This window comes from Haliotis rufescens, unplaced genomic scaffold (genome assembly GCF_023055435.1).
Source record: "Haliotis rufescens isolate VD_foot unplaced genomic scaffold, xgHalRufe1.0.p SCAF_7, whole genome shotgun sequence".
NCBI lineage: Eukaryota > Metazoa > Mollusca > Gastropoda > Lepetellida > Haliotidae > Haliotis > Haliotis rufescens.
This window is the reverse complement of record NW_025964361.1, coordinates 43,359,744-43,382,360: the sequence shown is the minus strand read 5'-3', so window position 1 is coordinate 43,382,360 and position 22,617 is coordinate 43,359,744. Positions and strand designations below refer to the sequence as shown.

Here is a 22,617-nt window from a genome sequence, read left to right as displayed (position 1 = left end):
TCATACTTGGCTAAAAGTACATTTTGGATTGACATTGTGACAGTCTTAGGGTCAGGATTGTCCATGATGATCTGTCATGTGTTGCCAGTATACAGTGGGTAAAGTGCTTCCTTGAACCTCTCATTATACTTGGCTAAAAGTACATTGCAGATTGACATTGTCACAGTCTTCAGGCTGATCGTTAATCTGATCAGTTCTTTCTCTCTTTCTATCTCCTGCACTTGCTTGGACAATGACAAAAATAACATTAACATAAGAATTATGTCTTCTGAATATTAAATAATAGATCAGATATATTATACAATAAGTACGCAAAAAAAAGTCTGTAGTGATCGTTGTGAAATCTTCTGCATGATCAGCTAGATGTTCATAGTCCTAAAGTCAGAACTTTCATCCTGTTCTGTCATGTGTTGCCATCTGGACGCCTGACACAAAACACCGGGAAAAGGGCTTTTCCAAACACCTCATCATACTAGACTAGGAATACATTGCTGAAGGACTTCACCACAGTCCTGGGAAGACAGCTTTGAGGTCAGGACCTTCCATGTCGATTTGTAATGTTGCCGTCTGGCTACGTAACGCTAAACGTTGTGTGAAGAACATCCTGAAACTCCATGTCAGTTTTTGCTAAAGTCACATTGTTGCAGGACTTCACCAGATATCCTGGGCACAGAGTCTTGAGCTCAGGGTTGTCCATGATGATCTGTCATGTGTTGCCAGTATACAACGGGTAAAGTGCTTCCTTGAACCTCTCATTATACTTGGCTAAAAGTACATTTTGGATTGACATTGTGATAGTCTTAGGGTCAGGATTGTCCACGATGATCTGTCATGTATTGCCAATATACAACGGGTAAAGTTCTTCCATGAACCTCTCATCATACTTGGCTAAAAGTACATTTTGGATTGACATTGTGACAGTCTTAGGATCAGGGCTGTCCATGCTGATCTGTCATGTGTTGCCAATATACAGTGGGTAAAGTGCTTCCATGAACCTCTCATCATACTTGGCTAAAAGTACATTTTGGATTGACATTGTGACGGTCTTAGGGTCAGGATTGTCCATGATGATCTGTCATGTGTTGCCAATATACAATGGGTAAAGTGCTTCCTTAAACCTCTCATCATACTTGGCTAAAAGTACATTTTGGATTGACATTGTGACAGTCTTAGGGTCAAGATTGTCCATGCTGATCTGTCATGTATTACCAATATACAATGGGTAAAGTGCTTCCTTGAACCTCTCATCATACTTGGCTAAAAGTACATTTTGGATTGACATTGTGACAGTCTTAGGGTCAGGATTGTCCATGATGATCTGTCATGTGTTGCCAATATACAATGGGTAAAGTGCTTCCTTGAACCTCTCATCATACTTGGCTAAAAATACATTTTGGATTGACATTGTGACAGTCTTAGGGTCAGGATTGTCCATGCTGATCTGTCATGTATTGCCAATATACAGTGGGTAAAGTGCTTCCTGGAACCTCTCATCATACTTGGCTAAAAGTACATTGCGGATTGACATTGTGACAGTCTTAGGGTCAGGATTGTCCATGCTGATCTGTCATGTGTTGCCAATATACAATGGGTAAAGTGCTTCCTTGAACCTCTCATTATACTTGGCTAAAAGTACATTGCGGATTGACATTGTGACAGTCTTAGGGTCAGGATTGTCCATGATGATCTGTCATGTGTTGCCAATATACAATGGGTAAAGTGCTTCCTTGAACCTCTCATCATGCTTGGCTAAAAGTACATTGCGGATTGACATGGTGACAGTCTTAGGGTCAGGATTGTCCATGATGATCTGTCATGTGTTGCCAATATACAATGGGTAAAGTGCTTCCTTAAACCTCTCATCATACTTGGCTAAAAGTACATTTTGGATTGACATTGTGACAGTCTTAGGGTCAGGATTGTCCATGATGATCTGTCATGTGTTGCCAATATACAATGGGTAAAGTGCTTCCTTGAACCTCTCATCATACTTGGCTAAAAATACATTTTGGATTGACATTGTGACAGTCTTAGGGTCAGGATTGTCCATGCTGATCTGTCATGTATTGCCAATATACAGTGGGTAAAGTGCTTCCTTGAACCTCTCATCATACTTGGCTAAAAGTACATTTTGGATTGACATTGTGACAGTCTTAGGGTCAGGATTGTCCATGCTGATCTGTCATGTGTTGCCAATATACAATGGGTAAAGTGCTTCCTTAAACCTCTCATCATACTTGGCTAAAAGTACATTTTGGATTGACATTGTGACAGTCTTAGGGTCAGGATTGTCCATGATGATCTGTCATGTGTTGCCAATATACAATGGGTAAAGTGCTTCCTTAAACCTCTCATCATACTTGGCTAAAAGTACATTTTGGATTGACATTGTGACAGTCTTAGGGTCAGGATTGTCCATGCTGATCTGTCATGTGTTGCCAGTATACAGTGGGTAAAGTGCTTCCTTGAACCTCTCATCATACTTGGCTAAAAGTACATTTTGGATTGACATTGTGACAGTCTTAGGGTCAGGATTGTCCATGCTGATCTGTCATGTGTTGCCAGTATACAGTGGGTAAAGTGCTTCCTTGAACCTCTCATCATACTTGGCTAAAAGTACATTGTGGATTGACATTGTGACAGTCTTAGGGTCAGGATTGTCCATGATGATCTGTCATGTGTTGCCAATATACAATGGGTAAAGTGCTTCCTTAAACCTCTCATCATACTTGGCTAAAAGTACATTGCGAATTGACATTGTGACAGTCTTAGGGTCAAGATTGTCCATGATGATCTGTCATGTGTTGCCAATATACAATGGGTAAAGTGCTTCCTTAAACCTCTCATCATACTTGGCTAAAAGTACATTGCGAATTGACATTGTGACAGTCTTAGGGTCAAGATTGTCCATGATGATCTGTCATGTGTTGCCAATATACAATGGGTAAAGTGCTTCCTTAAACCTCTCATCATACTTGGCTAAAAGTACATTGCGAATTGACATTGTGACAGTCTTAGGGTCAAGATTGTCCATGATGATCTGTCATGTGTTGCCAATATACAATGGGTAAAGTGCTTCCTTAAACCTCTCATCATACTTGGCTAAAAGTACATTTTGGATTGACATTGTGACAGTCTTAGGGTCAAGATTGTCCATGATGACCTGTCATGTGTTGCCAATATACAATGGGTAAAGTGCTTCCTTAAACCTCTCATCATACTTGGCTAAAAGTACATTGTGGATTGACATTGTGACAGTCTTAGGGTCAGGATTGTCCATGATGATCTGTCATGTGTTGCCAATATACAATGGGTAAAGTGCTTCCTTAAACCTCTCATCATACTTGGCTAAAAGTACATTGCGAATTGACATTGTGACAGTCTTAGGGTCAAGATTGTCCATGATGATCTGTCATGTGTTGCCAATATACAATGGGTAAAGTGCTTCCTTAAACCTCTCATCATACTTGGCTAAAAGTACATTGCGAATTGACATTGTGACAGTCTTAGGGTCAAGATTGTCCATGATGATCTGTCATGTGTTGCCAATATACAATGGGTAAAGTGCTTCCTTAAACCTCTCATCATACTTGGCTAAAAGTACATTGCGAATTGACATTGTGACAGTCTTAGGGTCAAGATTGTCCATGATGATCTGTCATGTGTTGCCAATATACAATGGGTAAAGTGCTTCCTTAAACCTCTCATCATACTTGGCTAAAAGTACATTTTGGATTGACATTGTGACAGTCTTAGGGTCAAGATTGTCCATGATGACCTGTCATGTGTTGCCAATATACAATGGGTAAAGTGCTTCCTTAAACCTCTCATCATACTTGGCTAAAAGTACATTTTGAATTGACATTGTGACAGTCTTAGGGTCAGGATTGTCCATGATGATCTGTCATGTGTTGCCAATATACAATGGGTAAAGTGCTTCCTTGAACCTCTCATCATACTTGGCTAAAAGTACATTTTGGATTGACATTGTGACAGTCTTAGGGTCAGGATTGTCCATGATGATCTGTCATGTGTTGCCAATATACAATGGGTAAAGTGCTTCCTTGAACCTCTCATTATACTTGGCTAAAAGTGCATTGCAGATTGACATTGTCACAGTCTTCAGGCTGATCGTTAATCTGATCAGTTCTTTCTCTCTTTCTATCTCCTGCACTTGCTTGGACAATGACAAAAATAACATTAACATAAGAATTATGTCTTCTGAATATTAAATAATAGATCAGATATATTATACAATAAGTACGCAAAAAAAAGTCTGTAGTGATCGCTTAAAATCTTCTACATGATCAGCTAGATGTTCATAGTCCTAAAGTCAGAACTTTCATCCTGATCTGTCATGTGTTGCCATCTGGATGTCTGACACAAAACCCTGGGAAAAGGGCTTTTCCAAACACCTCATCATACTAGACTAGGAATACATTGCTGAAGGACTTCACCCCTGTCCTGGGAAGACAGCTTTAAGGTCAGGACCTTCCATGTCGATTTGTAATGTTGCCGTCTGGCTACGTAACGCTTAACATTGTGTGAAGAGCCTCCTGAAACTCCACGTCAGTTTTTGCTAAAGTCACATTGTTGCAGGACTTCACCAGATATCCTGGGCACAGAGTCTTGAGCTCAGGGTTGTCCATTATGATCTGTCATGTGTTGCAAATATACAATGGGTAAAGTGCTTCCTTGAACCTCTCATCATACTTGGCTAAAAGTACATTTTGGATTGACATTGTGATAGTCTTAGGGTCAGGGCTGTCCATGCTGATCTGTCGTGTGTTGCAAGTATACAGTGGGTAAAGTGCTTCAGTGAGCCTCTCATCATACTTGGCTCAAAGTACATTTTGGTGAACACAGTAGCCTGATTATCACAATGAAAGAGCACACGCCTCCCAGAGATGACCCCAGAGAATAGCCACCATGATGATCGGGTAGAGTTCCATGAAGGCCATAGACAATTCACCGGACATACTACATAGCACTTCCTCCGACCATTTTTCAGCGAACCAGGCACCTTGGTAATAGCCCCCGTGCCCCACTGTAGCAGCCGCATCAGTGAACAGCTCAATGTCTGGGGTAGGTGAGATGTGGAGGTCGTGGAAGAGGGAAATACCATTCCATTCTATCAAGAACTTGTTCCACATAGCTAAATCTTTTCTACAATCGCCTGACAAGCTAACTTGGTGATGCACAGTTGTGGAAAGTTCGATCAAGTAGGAGACGAACGTCCTGCCTGGCACGATCACTCTGCAAGCGTAGTTCAAGTGTCCGAGCGGGGAGAGAAGTTCTCTCTTGGTGCAACTTCTCTTTGTGGAGTATCTGCCAAAGAGCTCTGCTATGCGTTGCACTTTATCTTGAGGTAACCTAGCAGTCATATGATTTGAGTCAAGAATGATGCCTTAATACTCGATCTCTGTAAGGGGTACCTGTGTCTTATGGAGAGCTAGTGGAATGTTGAGTCTCTTGAAGAGAGACAGTATAGTGATCATGGTCGATTCAGCGTCGTGGCCTGGAGGGTCAAGGACTAGGAAGTCGTCCAGCAGGTGTAGCACATGAAGGAAGTCATGATTGTTTCTCAAAATCCAGCAAATGGCTTGAGATTGAGTGTCAAATATTTGGGGGCTAGATCGGCAACCGAAGGCAAGCCGGGTGTAGAAATAGTACAGTCCTTCCCACTTGAACCCGAAATATGGCCAGTATTTGGGGCTTAATGGAATCTGTTTGAAGGCGTCAGTTATATCTGCCTTACACATGAGGGCCCCTCTTCCGAGCTGAATAATGATAGAAATGTCATGATCGAGAGTTACGTAGGAAAGAGAACAGGATGTCTTGTCAATTAGTTGGTTGATGCTTGGGACGGTATCGTCATCATGGGGGGCCGATAAGTCCAATATCAAACGTTTCTTCCGAGAATATTTCCCCTCGGCAAGTCCAAGTGGAGTAAGCCTGTATGTGTCATAGGGGGACTCCTGGAAAGGCCCGATAACGTACTGCTTGGCACATTCTTTCCTGACAGCTGCGGACACATCCACTGGATTTCTCCTGGCACTAAGGTTGTTGCGGCATTCCACTGTCGATTTAGGCACAGAGTCTAACATTGGATTGAATCCTGTCTCCAGGCCAGAAATGAGATAATCGAAGAAACATTTGTCTGGGTGGAATTGTAAGTCCGCTTTTAATCTCTCAATGTTAATAGGTGTTAACGTCAATGTCTGCTTAGTACTTGCTCTGTCTAAGGCATAGTGTTGTCAATCCTTCTGAGCTTTCTGGCACTGTGCCTTGCCGTGCTTTCTTGAATGGCAAATGAGGCAGGTATGTATGAAAGGACACTGTTGGCAGCTGCAGCCGGTATCATTAAAGTTGTTACAGATCTCTAGTCCATCACGTCGAACACAAAGTCTACCTCTTGAGTCTATGTACGTGGCATTACTGTCCACATTTCGTCGGTCATATGGAACATGTCTGTCTTGTGGCCTGACAATTGGTCGGCGAGCTGTAGCTTTACTCGGGCAGACGTGCGTGCCGTGGGTTACACTTTGACACACTGAACACGTCCTGGTACGGCGCCCTGAGGAACACAGGCTGTAGAGTTTTGAGTCTCTCATGTCCCATCGAATGACAACTCCTTTTGCTTCAAAAGCTGCCGCACAAGCTGCGAAAAGTTTGTGGTAGTCGTAGTAGCATGTCCCACCGTACAGAGTAGCAAGTTCGATCACTGTCTGCTCGTGGCCATCCAGCTGTTTCCTTTTGGCATCATTGTTCTCACAATAAATGTCTTTGTAAATATCGAAGGCCTGGATAAACTCTCCGAGCGTCGGTGTCCTATTCGGCCTGGGGTCATCTTTGAGCGAGTATACATTCCCCACAAAATTCAGTTACTCTAGTATCCAAACTGTCCTGGTTACCGTATATGACCGCGGATAAGCTGACCCCGTAGATAAGCCGAGGTGTTACCTTGACAATTGAAAAACGAAAGAAAATGATATGACCCGCAGATAAGCCGAACCAGGAAGTGAAAGGCAAAAAACACTGCGAAGTCGGACTGCAAGACATGTGCCGGTACTCGCAGATATTCAAAAATATAAGATGAAAAACGTTGTAATTATATTGAAAAAGTCATTATTTTTTCTAATAAAGATTTAAGAAACCAGTCATCCACTTTCATAATGTGGGAAGCTGTTTCTCTTGAGGTTTTTTAATCTCATAATGATCGTTATATGTTGCCATCAACAACGAAGCGCCATTTTGTGAATCGGTGTATATAGAATTATGAACCCGCGAGAAAATATATCAGCCAGAGCGAAGACTCGCAGTTTAAATTCAGCATCGTAAGCATGACGTTTTTGTTTCAAACTCATGATGAGAATGTCAGTCAGTAAAAATATACCTGCTTTTATACCCCCCTTTATACCATTATTGTATGTTAATCCAATTGAATTAATTAAACTATGAACACATTGAATGACCATCACTTACTCACAGGCATCTCCAGTTTATTAAACTAATCTCTCGAAAACAAAGGAATTAAGCCCCTCCCAACACGATCACTAAGCACCCACAACTTGAAAATGTTTGTGCAAACAACATGACAATACCAATCGACCTGTTATTATCAGTGCTCATTTCCTTGTGTATCGTGTTGCTTTTTAAACAACAGGAAGCAATCACAGTGGTCACCGTTTGTGACGTCATAGGAAACAGCTGATCACATGTTTTTGCAAATGGCGAACGAAATAACTCGCCGATACAGTTGTTTATTTGCCTCTTTCAATAAAGGTACACTTGTTCACTATCAATTTATGAACTTTGCAAAACGTACGTAATAGCTATTGGCGCTTTTATCTGGGGATTATATATTATAGCTGTGAATTACATATATATCTACATGTAAAGATTGTGGAGTTTATGAAGAACGATAAACTTTGAACATTCAATTGAAAACTTATTATCGGAAGTAGTAACATGCATAACATTTTTTTAATAATGACAACATTGGTGTTTAATAATAACTTTATTGATAATTTATAACAATAATGGCTCTAGTCATGGCAACTTCCAAACTTTCAGGAAGTTGTAATCTATCGGACCGTCATTCAGGCGATGTTTCTGACAGATCATGATCTGAAAAATACTATCATGAAAGTGTATCCCGTGGATAAGCCGACCCCTTTCTACAGAATCTTTTTTCTGGTCCTCAAAATTCGGCTTATATATGCGGTCATATACGGTAACTTTTAAGAATTACATATATATAACCCCTCATTATACTTGGCTAAATGTACATTGCAGATTGACATTGTGACAGTCTTGAGGTCAGGATTGTCAATGATGATCTGTCATGTGTTGCCAATATACAACGGGTAAAGTGCTTCCTTGAACCTCTCATTATACTTGGCTAAAAGTACATTTTGGATTGACATTGTGACAGTCTTAGGGTCAGGATTGTCCATGATGATAGTTTGCCATCTTCACCCCGATCTGGTGATCACTTCTGTTTTCTTCTACCATATCTTTTTCCGTTGTGTGGACAATGAGCAGAAACAATAACGGGAACAGGAGTAAAACTGACATGGTTTCAGATCTGATTATTGGTGAAAAGAAATCTGTTATATGATACAAACTACAAATATGATAATTATTAATGTGAAATCGTTATGTCATTCAGCTCTGGGTATTGGCTTTGTGGAGAAGCCATGTCATACAAGGGAGTAAGAAAATGGACAGCTTCTCCTCAGTCAGTTTCATGTTTGCAGTGGAGTAATCTGGCTGCCTTACCTTAAACACTGGGAAAACACAGTCTCTGATACACACCTTCTACAATACTTGCTAATTGATGATTTCATCTTTACCGGTTAATTATCACGTGTTAGGTCACGTGTGGAACTGATCAAGGACATGACAAGTTACGAAAATGTTTCGTTTTCAGGTACAATTTTTCTACTTTGTACTTCATTTCAATCCTTCTGATGTCCCCCGCCATGATACTGCTGGAATATTGCTAAAAGCGGCGTAAAATCAAACTCACTCACTCACTCATTTCAATCAAACAATATTATTAGATGCAGTGATTTAAATGAAATATTAATGGAAACAAAAACGAAACATGCAATGAACTTATGATGATGTGGGCAGTGCCTGAGAACCAAGACTATTATTTATTTTAGCCTTATATACAAAACAACAACAACATGAGTGCTGGACTGGCTATCAAATGTTGGTTGACATCGCCAGTGGAACTTGAAAGTGATACAGATAGCAAAAAGTGTGAGATCTTGTAATCAGAATGATGAGTCAATATTCAAAGGTACCACGGGGGCACGGGTGGCCCAGTCGACTAAGGCGCCGCGATTCGCTGTGCAGAGTTGCATCCCTTGGGCACGCCAGAAACCTATAATTGTGGGTTCGAATCCCGGTTCGCCCCAATTATGTTTCTTGGTTTGTCAGCACCATACCTGTGCTCGTGGGTTTCACCGAAGTGGTAAACGTCTGAAACCTGCATCACTTTGGGCTTTCCTCCCACATTAAGCTGACACGCCGCGATATAACTGGAATACTGTTAAAAGCGGCGTTAAACCCAACTCACTCACTCACTCAAAGGTACCACTACTGCAGTAGTGTCACAATAGTATTTTAACTACATGCATTGTTATAGTAAAATACCCTCTTCACTGGCCACCCCTAAATACGTGGGTAGATGGCCAACACAAATTGGTTATTCGTGGGACAAACGATCATAGAACAAACGACAGATGACAAATATGTTATTTTATCTTATCCTGACAACTACAGAGGTCAAATTACACATTTGTTGTTGCATAGCCATTACGACTTGTCGTGTAATATTTGCTATCATATCTGTATTAATAGCAGGTGTTTGAAAAGTACCTTGTGTAAAAAAAGGTAGTCTGCGCAAATGTAGTTGGCAGTGTAAACGCTGAAGGCTGCATGAACGCAGGCGTCTGTGTAACCTCTTGTTGAATAAAACGCCAGAGATTGCGTAAATGTGTGGGCTGCGCGAAGGTCTGAGGCTGATTGAGGTTTGTATCTGTTATATTTGTAGCCCGATTGGATGACAGTGCGGGCTGCGCGAACCTCTGGGGTTGTGTGGACATAATTGTCTGCGCGCAGGTTTTCTTCCATCTTCCCAAGGCAAGCGAGTTTACTGACTATCAAAGTCCAGTTTCCACCCTTGCCGAACTAGGCTGGTATTATGGTGTTACATTTTTGGCTGGACTAACAAGTTTATGCATAGTCCAATCAAAATTTCGCAACAAAATCGAAATCCAGTTTGTAAACTGTCGTGCAGATTTCAGCGATTGCAGGATTTGCAAAGCATATGTACCGCCAACTCGTTGTCAACAGATATTTTACAAATCTTTTTATGTTTTTAATCAAGGTGCTCACGTGATTTGATGCACTTCACCGTGTAAGACCTGTTTTATCACAATACAGATCTTGAGTTTTGATCAGATCGTCTTGACTGGGCGCCACCATTTTGTTTGAAGCAAATGCAAGTGATACGAGAGGTGGAATTTTAATTAGGAGAGGCTTAGAAGGGACATAACTTGTAATAACCACTGGTGGCACTACGATCGAGCCAAGGAATTCCAGCCTAGTTCGGCAAGGGTGGGAACTGGACTTTTAAAGTCAGTTAACTCTCTTGCCTCGGGAAGATGGTTTTCTTCTAACTAGAAGAAACTTCTGGTTTCCTGGAAACCCCCTTCTTGGATAATGATGAAGTCCGTGGTTTTGTAGAGGTAATAATCTCTGCGAAAACATGCTCTCTGCTTGGGGAAGACGGCTTCAATGTAGATGATGCAGCTCTCTTTTCCTTAGCTAGTTGTTGTAGATTAATAGCCTGACTGAAGATTTCAGTAGGTGTATTCTTAGACCCTCTAGACTTCTTACTTGTAGACAAGGAAGTAAGATGGGAGGTGACTGCATCATCTTCAGCGGGAGTAATTTGAATAATATCTAATTCAAAATCTGTCCCTTCCTCTGATGAAGAGCAGGGCATAGATTCTAACCTCTTCTTATTTTTAGCCGTCTCCGAGGATGATAACGAGTGTGATGACTCACGTCGTTTCCGATCCATCTTTTTTCTCTGCACTGCAAAAAGATAATTACTAAATTCTTCCTGCCCCAAAGGGGCGCAGAATTTGCATCTATTCTCTGCAGTGCAGTTCTGTACTGTGCAGCTGGTACAGGTTGGATGAGGGTCCGAATCTGAAACACGTAATTTACATGGTTACATGTTTTCATAACTCCGATAGGGGCTGCATTTAAGTCCAAATTAAGAAAAAATCTAATGCCAAATATAAAAAATAATCGTTTGATATGATGTATGGAATACTACAGAAGATAATCCAAGCTAAATATATCGTTAAAAAGGGTTAATTTTTTATGGATAGCTTGGATTATGATGCACAGAAAAGCATTTCAAGCTGCCAAGATGCATGAAAAAGAGAGAGTGATTACCTACGGGGCTTTGGTCACATGGTTCCGGTGCGCATACGCAGAGTGAGGGTGCGTTTGAGTGAGCTGTTTTCTCAGTTCTTTGGGAACAGCACAGGAAGTTTCCACTACCTATTCGAAAAAGAGAGAGATAAGCAATAAATATGAGTCAGGATAAGTATAAATTGCAATATAGTATACTATAATGATGTTCTTCAGACCGCATTGCAATATAGACGGGGTATATAGTAGCAACGATTTTGAAGGTTTCTGCCATGGATCGCTATATAGGTGGGGTTGGGCTATTGACTGCGATATACGGCAACCTGTGTTTCAGTGTGGGGAAGGACCAAAGCCCAGTGAATTCTCACGAGCCACGTTTGCCAAACAAAGCCACCTGAAGAATATCACCATCACTACTTCAGCTGCTTTTAAACACTACATTTTCTATCATGTGGTGTATTCACTGTGAAGTCGGGATGATGGATGAATAACTCAGATGTTTTATTCTTGCCACCTGGTGCCATTTTTCACATATCTCCAGGGATCACATTTCGGTCAATCTCATTAAAATCAGATCTTAGTTCTCGCTACCGCTAAACAAAGATCTGAGGACATCCCATTACGGGTCACGTCAGAACGACCTTTCATCCAACCAATCAGAGCGTCGCTTACCGGATCATGAAAATGACAGTCGGAATGTGTTTTGTAATCATGCAACCACGATATATTTAACACGGGGTATTCCAAACAAGAGTTACATGTTTTATGATTATATCCATACAATCTAGGCCATCTATAAGCCATTCCAGAATGTTCTTTTAAAATTCTTAATCGAGATTACGTCAGAATATGTTTCGAAGCGTAGTCTCCAGTTTGAAACTAGTGTCATAAAGCTCGAGAAAGCTGCCTTCTGATTGGCCAAAGTCGATTTCTTGTCAGTCATTTCATTGATCGGTCAAAATTCGCGAAAGGTCGTTCTGACGTGACCCGTAATGGGATGTCTTCAGATCTTTGTTTAGCGGTAGCGAAAACTAAGATCTGATTTTAATGAGATTGCATTTTGGTAAGCCTCCCCTAACCACTGGATCTATTCTGTGGTTCTTGTGATCTCAAATTACCTGCCCTTGATTTTTATTAACATTTTACAAACCAATCAAATATCCAGATAAGGAAATGGGACTTGCCACTGCCAGTTTTAATGGACATGTAGACGTCCATTCTATAAAAAAGATTTACTGCGGCTTTCTATTGCATGTCAGTTTTTCAATGTTGAATACATGATACTGAGATGGTACAGTAGCCACTGTAGACTGTATCTCACACCACGAGTCTGGGTTTGTACTCTGCCACTGGTCCACCAATCAGTTTAGTGAGCATTTTTCCTAAAATGTGGTATTTCAACGTATACAATTCATCCTGATGCTGTAGAAATAAAGATTTTATCTGTCTTCTTTACTCAAGAGAATGTTTAAGTTTGTATTATTTTCCATTGTTGCCTGGATATCAAGGTGCCATATATACTGCTCTACTTTTGATAGGGATATTTTTTATCTTTCCATATGACACAAAACATTCAAGTTATGTCAAGTTTATATTTAAACAGAATGACATAGCTGAGTATCCCTATCAAAATTTGAGTATTATATTAATTCCCAGTGAAATAGAATGAAAGATATGTTTCTGTCTTCTTTCATTAAACTTGTTAACAGAAGAATATTTATTTGGTACAATTTTATAATGATTGTTTATGCATTTACCTCAGTTGTCTGGGTGATAACAATGCCATTTTATTAAGATTCCGGTGAAATTGAATGAAAGATATATTGTTTGATTTTGTAAAACTTTTACACTGATTGTATTTGCATTCATCCAAGGTCCCATCAAATTCATCTTATTTCATTGAATGTTTTACCTTTTCATGACACTCACTGACTCACTTAAAGAAGAAAGTATTCTGCTGTAAATGTACAGTCTTGTTAAAACATGTCTTGCCATTTTGATATATATGATGCCGCTGAAATAAATGATATTCACCATGCTAACTGTATTTGCTTGGGAACAGTGCATGACAGACTTAGATATTGTTGTGTAAGTCTGTTAATATTGGTTGTTGATTTATGAATAAATATGTGATTAACTTGCTATTAGTTGTTTTGATCTTACTTCTACTCCAGGGGGCACGGGTGGCCCAGTCGTCTAAGGCGCCACGATTCGCTGTACAGAGTTGCGTCCCTTGGGCACGCCAGAAACCTATAATTGTGGGTTCGAATCCCGCTTCGCCCCAATTATGTTTCTTGGTTTGTCAGCACCATACCCGTGCTCATGGGTTTCACCGAAGTGGTAAACGTCTTAGACCTGCATCACTTCGGGCTTTCCTCCCACATTAAGCAGACACGTCGTGATATAACTGGAATACTGTTAAAAGCGGCGTGAAACCCAACTCACTCACTCACTCACTTTTACTCCACATTTATTTGAAAGTTCTCAATGTGGTGGTGGCAAAGTAGCCATTCAAGGATCTGGGTTCGAATCTCATCTTCTCCAATTTTATGGCCTGTTCATGGTATCACCCAGTGATAGGCATCAGTACACATGTGACCCTCATCACGGGCCCCCCTCCCACATCAAGATGACACACTGTGATATAACTGAAAGACTGTTTAAAACGGCATTAAGCCCAACTCACTCACTCACTCAGATGTGACACTGAAGTTGGAGGTCAAAAGCTTAAAAATACTGAGCAAATAAGGTGTATTGACCTAGGTTGACAGTTCAGTGTCCAAGTATTCCTGAGCTGCTTTCTGCAACAAAGCCAAAGTGGTACATGTTTGATACCTGCATCACTTCGGGCTTTCCTCCCACATTAAGCTGACATGCTGAGATATAACTGGAAACTGTTCAAAGAGGCGTTAAACCCAACTCACTCACTCATTCTGCAACAGTGTATGAGATCTGAATAAATCTGCATGTGCCACACCTAACATTTAGACTAACAGTGTATATACTACTCAAAGGAAGTTAGCTATAGTTATGTAAACAAATTGGGTGTTCTTTAACTTCTTTTGAGTAGTATATTTGTTAAGTTAGTCACGCTTTTTTTAGGACGTAGTCAGAATGGGAACAACAGCCTACTCAAGCAAACATCGTTGCAGTTAATATGTACTCTTAAGGTTTGACTTCAAATTTGTTTACAGATTGTTTCAACCGTAAAATATCTGAAGTGGAAATTTTATATTATGAAATGCACTTCTTTTCTTATAATCTGCCAAACGCATTTTTCTTCCACTACAAAAAAGAAATGTGCATACAATAGGTGTAACTACAAGACAATAGGTGTAACTACAAGACAATAGGTGTAACTACAAGAAAATAGTTTTAACTAGGAGACAATAGGTTTAACTACAAGACAATAGGTTTAACTACAAGGCAATAGGTAATGACTAGACAAAAGGTAATGACAAGACAATAGGTAATGACAAGATAGGTTTAACTACAAGGCAATATGTAATGACTAGACAAAAGGTAATGACAAGACAATTGGTAATGACAAGACAATAGGTAATGACAAGACAATAGGTTTGACTACAAGGCAAAAGGTAATGACTAGACAATAGGTAATGACAAGACAATAGGTTCAACTGCAAGACAATAGGTTTAGCTTCAAGACAATAGGTTTAACTTTAAGAGAATAGGTTTAGCTTCAAGACAATAGGTAATGACAAGACAATAGGTTTAACTGCAAGACAATAGGTTTAGCTTCAATACAATAGGTTTAGCTACAAGACAATAGGTTTAGCTTTAAGAGAATAGGTTGAGCTGCAAGACAATAGGTTTAGCTACAAGACAATAGGACATGACAAGACAATAGGTTAACAAAAGCAAACCAAATGTCTTCTATTTTTATTTTTCCAAATAAGTCTGGTCGTTCATGAGTGTGGTGACATTGTCATTGTAGGTCGGCTAGAGGAGGCATTGAAGCTGTACTCTGAAGGCATTAAGAACAACCCCTTGTCTGCCGCCATGTATGCCAAGAGAGCTCGGTGAGTATTGTCTTGTTCAGGCAGGTGATATGATGTGATGGTAAGTATGTTTTGTTTGTTCTTTATTTGTTGTTTAACAATTCAGCAATATTCCAGCTATAAGACGGCAGTCTGTAAATAATTAAGTCAAGACTAGACAATCCAGTGATTGATATCTTGTATGTGATAATATTAACATGAACAACCCCTTCTGCCATGTATGTAAAGAGGGTTGGTTGTTTGGTTGGTTGGTTGTTTAACGCTGCACTCAGCAATATTCCAGCTATATGATGGCGGTCTGTAAATAATCAAGTCTGGACCAGACAATCCAGTGATTAATATCATGAGCATCGATCCACGCAATTGGGATCGATGACATGTATCAACCAAGTCAGCAAGCCTGACCACCCGATCCCATTAGTCTCCTTTTACGACAAGTAAAGAGGGCTCGGTGAGAATTGTCTTGTACAGGCAGATGATATGGTATGATAATATGTGCGAAACAAAATTGGGATAAACAACCTCAGTTACACCGTGGCGAATTAGGCGCCACGAGGAGTGCCATACATGGTAATAATTAGGAGAGGATCTAAAAATGACTGAGTGAGAATATTCATCTTTCTGAACTCTCATCAATGACACTTTTACTTTTCAGATGACATAACGCCACTCTGACAGTTTGTATGAATTTTCTTCCCGACATTCTTTCAGGGTATTTATTCGGCTCGACAAACCCAAGAAAGCGATTCACGACTGTACAAAAGCCATAGATCTGAATCCCGACTCGGCTCCTGGTTACAAGTGGCGGGGGAAGGCATACAGGTAAGGACTGCTCCCAGGGAGCTGTGCTCATTCATGCCCATGGATTTGTTTGTTGTTTAACTGCGCACTCAGCAATATTCCAGAGATATGACAGCGGTCTGTAAATAATCAAGTCTGGACCAGACAATCCAGTGATAAATATCATGAGCATCGATCCACGCAATTGGAATCGATGACATTCATCAACCAAGTCAGCGAGCCTGACCACCCGATCCATGGAGGGAGCATTTTGTGTAGCATAGTCCCTTTAATTGCTCACATTGCTTGTTTCTTTGTTGATTAATTTACCAACCCTTTTTAAAGAAGAAAGAACAATTCCGTTATTTGGAGAGAAAAATAAGATCTGAGAGGATTCTTGATGAAATGTAGATATGGTTAAAGAGACATTACTATTTAGTCAAGATTTGTTTAATAGGAAATGTGTTCATCTGGACAGTTTCACCAGGGAATGTTGTCTTCAAAGTCAGGTTTCACAGTAAATTGTTCAGTGATCCTTTTGGGGAACTTCACTTTCAAACTAACATTTTGTCTCCCCAATATGAACACCTCCATGATCTAGTGGTAGAGTGTCCGGCAGAGAGCCTTGATCCAAGGCTGTGTCATACCAAACGACTTTAAGAGATGGTACTGGATACTGTTAATCTGGAAGCTCCACCCTCTGAACGATGTCTTCCAGAATACTGCTTTGTATACAAAGTGATATTACTCAATACCCGTGATTGGTTAATCTAGAAATTTGTCAATCTTGATGATTTCAGTGGGAAATCAACCGTCTGGATAATTGATGGGTTTCCTTATTTTAGCGGTCAAGGGGATTCAAAGCCTTTATTTGTTTGGGTCCAAGGTTTAAACATCAGTGTCTCGGAGAAATGTCAAAACTTGAAAACAGTAGTCTTAAGACAAGTGCCAAACGATTGTGCATGGTCAGAGGCCGTTATTTAAAAATAGATATGTCGCTCACCAACTAAAAGCATCAACAAGTGCAAGATTATTAATAGATGTATTCAACTGTATAAGGTATTCTTTAAATGATCACCTTCGGAAAAAGTAGTACCAAATTATGAAAAACAAGCATATATTCCAAAACAGGCATGCAGGTCTTCTGCATCCCAGTGGATGCACCTTGTGATCTTTTTTTCGTACGTTGTAGATTTTTTTGCATATAGGATGTTGAAGGTCACATCAGGCAATGTCGATAACTGTCACGGAATTTGAATTTGAGAATTAGGCTGTTCGTGTAATGAGATTTTCTAATATGTTCCTCCAGGATGTTGGGTCAGTGGGAGAATGCCTACCATGACCTGACACTCGCGTGCAAGCTGGACTACGACGACGACGCTAATGCCCTGCTCCACGATGTAACCCCCAATGTAAGTACACGCCTGTGTAATGTTACTCCTGTGAGTTTCTAGCCCTGCAAATGTCAGTAAAAATTCCCAATTGGATGGACAAATCATCAGTCCTTTCCAAACACTGGTTGAAGAATGGGAATATACCTGTTTGCAACAATATACTAGACAAAAGCTTTTAAAGTTATGATGATTGCTTTTGATTTTTTTAATCGGTGTTTCTTTAATACAAGTGAATATTTTAATATATTTTAAATTGAGACATTTTGTGTGCTCTGTGACATGAAAGATGAAAACAATAATTAATTACGGATACTGTAATGGATGTATTTATACCCCTCACTGATAACTTTCTATTGCAATAAATGTATGTACGTGTATTATATTATCTGACAATGTGTCCAATAATCCTCAAGATATTGTCAGTTTCATTATAGAATAAAGTTTCATAACATTAGAGTTGTAACGATACACTGGGGTCACGATACGATACGTATCCCGGTACGATGGGTGCGATATGATACAGTACTTTTATTTCAGAAGTTGATATTCTTCTTTTTGCTGATTTTTTAATGTTTGTTGTGTTTGATGTTTAATGCTGCACTCAGCAATAGTCAAGCTGTCTGTAAATACTCGAGTCTGGACCAGACAATCCATTGATTCTCATCATGAGCATCGATCCACGCAATTTGGATACAATGACATGCATCAACCAAGTCAGCAAGCTTGACCACCCGATCCCCTAAGTCGCCTCTTACGACAAGCATAGTCACTTTTTACAGCAAGCATGGGTTGATGAAGACCTATAATACACCAGATCTTCCCGGGTCTCTCTTTTGCAGGTGAATCACATCTCTGAATCATTTGAGGGGCGGTCGGGTAGCCTAGTGGTTAAAGCGTTGGCTCGTCACGCCGAAGACCCGGGTTCGATTCCCGACATGGGTACAATGTGTGAAGCCCATTTCTGGTGTCCCCCGCCGTGATATTGCTGGAATATTGCTAAAAGCGGCGTAAAACCATACTCACTCACTCACTCACTCACTCACTCACTCACTCACTCACTCACTCTGAATCATTTGTTATTATCCCCCGCCGCGCGAAAGCGCGAAGCGGGGGATATAGTATTCACGACCGTCCGTACGTCCGTCCGTCCGTACGTCCGTCCGTACGTCCCACCTGTTTGTTGCCGCGATATCTCAAGACCTAAACACTGGATTGTCTTCATATTTGGAACTATGGTGTATATACAGACTCCGCAGACACCAGTCGGTTTTGGTGACCTTGATCCCATTTTCAAGGTCACAGCAGACAAATCTGATTTTAGAGTTGGAAAACGGTGTTGCCGCGATATCTCAAGAACTAAACCTCTCGATTGTCTTCATATTTGGAACTATGGTGTATATACAGACTCCGCAGACACCAGTCGGTTTTGGTGACCTTGATCCCATTTTCAAGGTCACAGCAGACAAATCTGCTTTTAGAGTTGGAAAACGGTGTTGCCGCGATATCTCAAGAACTAAACACTGGATTGTCTTCATATTTGGAACTATGGTGTATATACAGACACCGCAGACACCAGTCGGTTTTGGTGACCTTGACCCCATTTTCAAGGTCACAGCATGCAAATCTGCTTTTGGAGTTGGAAAACGGTGTTGCCGCGATATCTCAAGAACTAAACACTGGATTGTCTTCATATTTGGAACTATAGTGTATATACAGACTCCGCAGACACCAGTCGGTTTTGGTGACCTTGATCCCATTTTCAAGGTCACAGCAGGCAAATCTGCTTTTAGAGTTGGAAAACGGTGTTGCCGCGATATCTCAAGAACTAAACCTCTCGATTGTCTTCATATTTGGAACTATGGTGTATATACAGACACCGCAGACACCAGTCGGTTTTGGTGACCTTGACCCCATTTTCAAGGTCACAGCAGGCAAATCTGCTTTTGGAGTTAGAAAATGGTGTTGCCGCGATATCTCAAGAACTAATCACTGGATTGTCTTCATATTTGGAACTATGATGTATATACAGACACCGCATACACCTGTCAGATTTGGTGACCTTGACCCCATTTTCAAGGTCACAGCAGGCAAATCTGTTTTTGGAGTTGGAAAACGGTGTTGCCACAATATCTCAAGAACTAATCGCTGGATTGTCTTCATATTTGGTACTATGGTGTATATGGCGGGGGATATTTCGTCACTCTGTGACAAATACTTGTTAAATTTCAGAGATCAAAGATGGGATATTGAATTGCAGAAACATAGGGTAGAGGGTGCTGTAAATGTCATGCTGTTTATGTCCAACTATGAAATACTAGAGAATCTCCATAAGCTGGTTTTTTAACCGTTTCTGTTATTATTCACATGTGTTTACGCCGATATTACTTGTAATGCAGTGTATCATATGTATCGCGATATAGGGGTCGTAAACTGATGTATTGTATCGTGGGTCTTGTATCGCCATATCGCTACACCATTACATAACATGCCAAGTCAAGTTTTCAGGTACCGTGTCGCAGCCTTATGATCCCGATGTGACAAGCATTGCTTGGTCAGGTCTAGTTCATCTTTGATGATGGAGGAACCGTGTTGTAACATGGCAGATGTCAAGTTTTCATGTACCGTGTTGGAGCCTTATGATCAAGATGTGACAAGCATTGCTTGGTCAGGTCTAGTTCATCTTTGATGATGGAGGAATCGTGTTCGTAACATGGCAGATGTCAAGTTTTCATGTACCGTGTTGCAGCCTTATGATCCAGATGTGCGAGCATTGCTTGGTCAGGTCTAGTTCATCTTTGAGGATGGAGGAACCGTGTTGTAACATGGCAGATGTCAAGTTTTCATGTACTGTGTCGCAGCCTTATGATCCAGATGTGACAAGCGTTGCTTGGTCAGGTCTAGTTCATCTTTGATGATGTAGGAACCGTGTTGTAACATGGCAGATGTCAAGTTTTCATGTACCGTGTTGCAGCCTTATGATCCAGATGTGACAAGCATTGCTTGGTCAGGTCTAGTTCATCTTTGATGATGGAGGAACCGTGTTGTAACATGGCAGATGTCAAGTTTTCATGTACCGTGTTGCAGCCTTATGATCCAGATGTGACAAGCGTTGCTTGGTCAGGTCTAGTTCATCTTTGAGGATGGAGGAACCGTGGTTGTAACATGCTGAGTCAAGTTTTCATGTACCGTGTCACAGCCTTATGATCCCGATGTGACAAGCATTGCTTGGTCAGGTCTAGTTCATCTTTGATGATGGAGGAACCGTGTTGTAACATGCTGAGTCAAGTTTTCATGTACCGTGTCGCAGCCTTATGATCCCGATGTGACAAGCATTGCTTGGTCAGGTCTAGTTCATCTTTGATGATGGAGGAACCATGGTTGTAACATGCCGAGTCAAGTTTTCATGTACCGTGTCGCAGCCTTATGATCCCGATGTGACAAGCATTGCTTGGTCAGGTCTAGTTCATCTTTGATGATGGAGGAACCATGGTTGTAACATGCCGAGTCAAGTTTTCATGTACCGTGTGGCAGCCTTATGATCCAGATGTGCGAGCATTGCTTGGTCAGGTCTAGTTCATCTTTGATGATGGAAGAACAGTGTTGTAACATGGCAGATGTCAAGTTTTCATGTACTGTGTCGCAGCCTTATGATCCCGATGTGACAAGCATTGCTTGGTCAGGTCTAGTTCATCTTTGAGGATGGAGGAACCGTGTTGTAACATGCCGAGTCAAGTTTCCATGTACCGTATTGCACAGAGGTGAGTATCGCCTGGTATCTTGTGATGCGATTCGTCACTGAAATACAGCTCAAAAGCCTCTTTGTTCATCATACATTTATGTATTGATATCTCCAAAACTTTAACAAAAAAAACCACAAGAACAAAACAGGTTTAAATGAAGGGATGGTTATTAAGTGTAACAGTCAGTTGATGCATCCTCCGCTACCACGTCCTTGTGTTCTGCCATGCTTACAGGTGGCGCTATTCTACTTCTGCCATTATGGGAGGTAACTCTATCAGTTCCTGTTCTCTTTATCGCGTATCGCGATCTCACAAACTGACGATTCAAGTATCATTTGTACCAAAGTATTGATAATATCGTAGGTGTCGGTGAATCGTTACAGCCCTAGTATTGCTGGCTAATGATCGTCAGATATATAACTTGTACATGAAATATGGTATTCTTTCATGTATCATGTGTATGGTATCACAGGCTTATAATCCAGATATATAACTTGTACATTACGAATGTTATGATTTTGTGTATAGTACTTTAGGCTAATGACATACCGGTAGATATTTAACTTGTACACGATTAATGTCGTGTTCTTGTGTACAGTAACACAGATACATAACTTGTACACAACAAATGTTATATTTTTTGTGTATAGAATCACAGGCTTATGATCCAGATATAGAACTTGTACACGATTAATGTCGTGTTCTTGTGTACAGTAACACAGCTACATAACTTGTACACAACAAATGTTATGTTTTTGTGTATAGAATCGCAGGCTTATGATCCAGCTACAGAACTTGTACACACATAATGTCGTGTTCTTGTGTACAGTTACACAGATACATAACTTGTACACAACAAATGTTATGTTTTTGTGTATAGAATCGCAGGCTTATGATCCAGCTACAGAACTTGTACACACATAATGTCGTGTTCTTGTGTACAGTTACACAGATACATAACTTGTACACAACAAATGTTATGTTTTTGTGTATAGAATCGCAGGCTTATGATCCAGATATAGAACTTGTACACACATAATGTCGTGTTCTTGTGTACAGTTGCACAGATACATAACTTGTACACAACAAATGTCATGTTTTTGTGTATAGAATCGCAGGCTTATGATCCAGATATAGAACTTGTACACGATTAATGTCGTGTTCTTGTGTACAGTTACACAGATACATAACTTGTACACAACAAATGTCATGTTTTTG

General features: G+C 40.5%; 1 protein-coding gene across 1 annotated transcript in view; it reads left to right on the top strand.

Annotated features, from left to right (window-relative positions):
- The window catches only part of LOC124132683 (hsc70-interacting protein-like), a 67,125-nt gene that overhangs the window by 23,562 nt on the left and 20,946 nt on the right, over positions 1-22,617 (top strand). Inside the window, exons 6-8 of the mRNA XM_046496739.2 lie at positions 15,422-15,506; positions 16,197-16,307; positions 17,575-17,677. Of these exons, the coding sequence (XP_046352695.2) occupies positions 15,422-15,506; positions 16,197-16,307; positions 17,575-17,677 (299 nt within the window). The remainder of the gene's footprint in view (positions 1-15,421; positions 15,507-16,196; positions 16,308-17,574; positions 17,678-22,617) is intronic.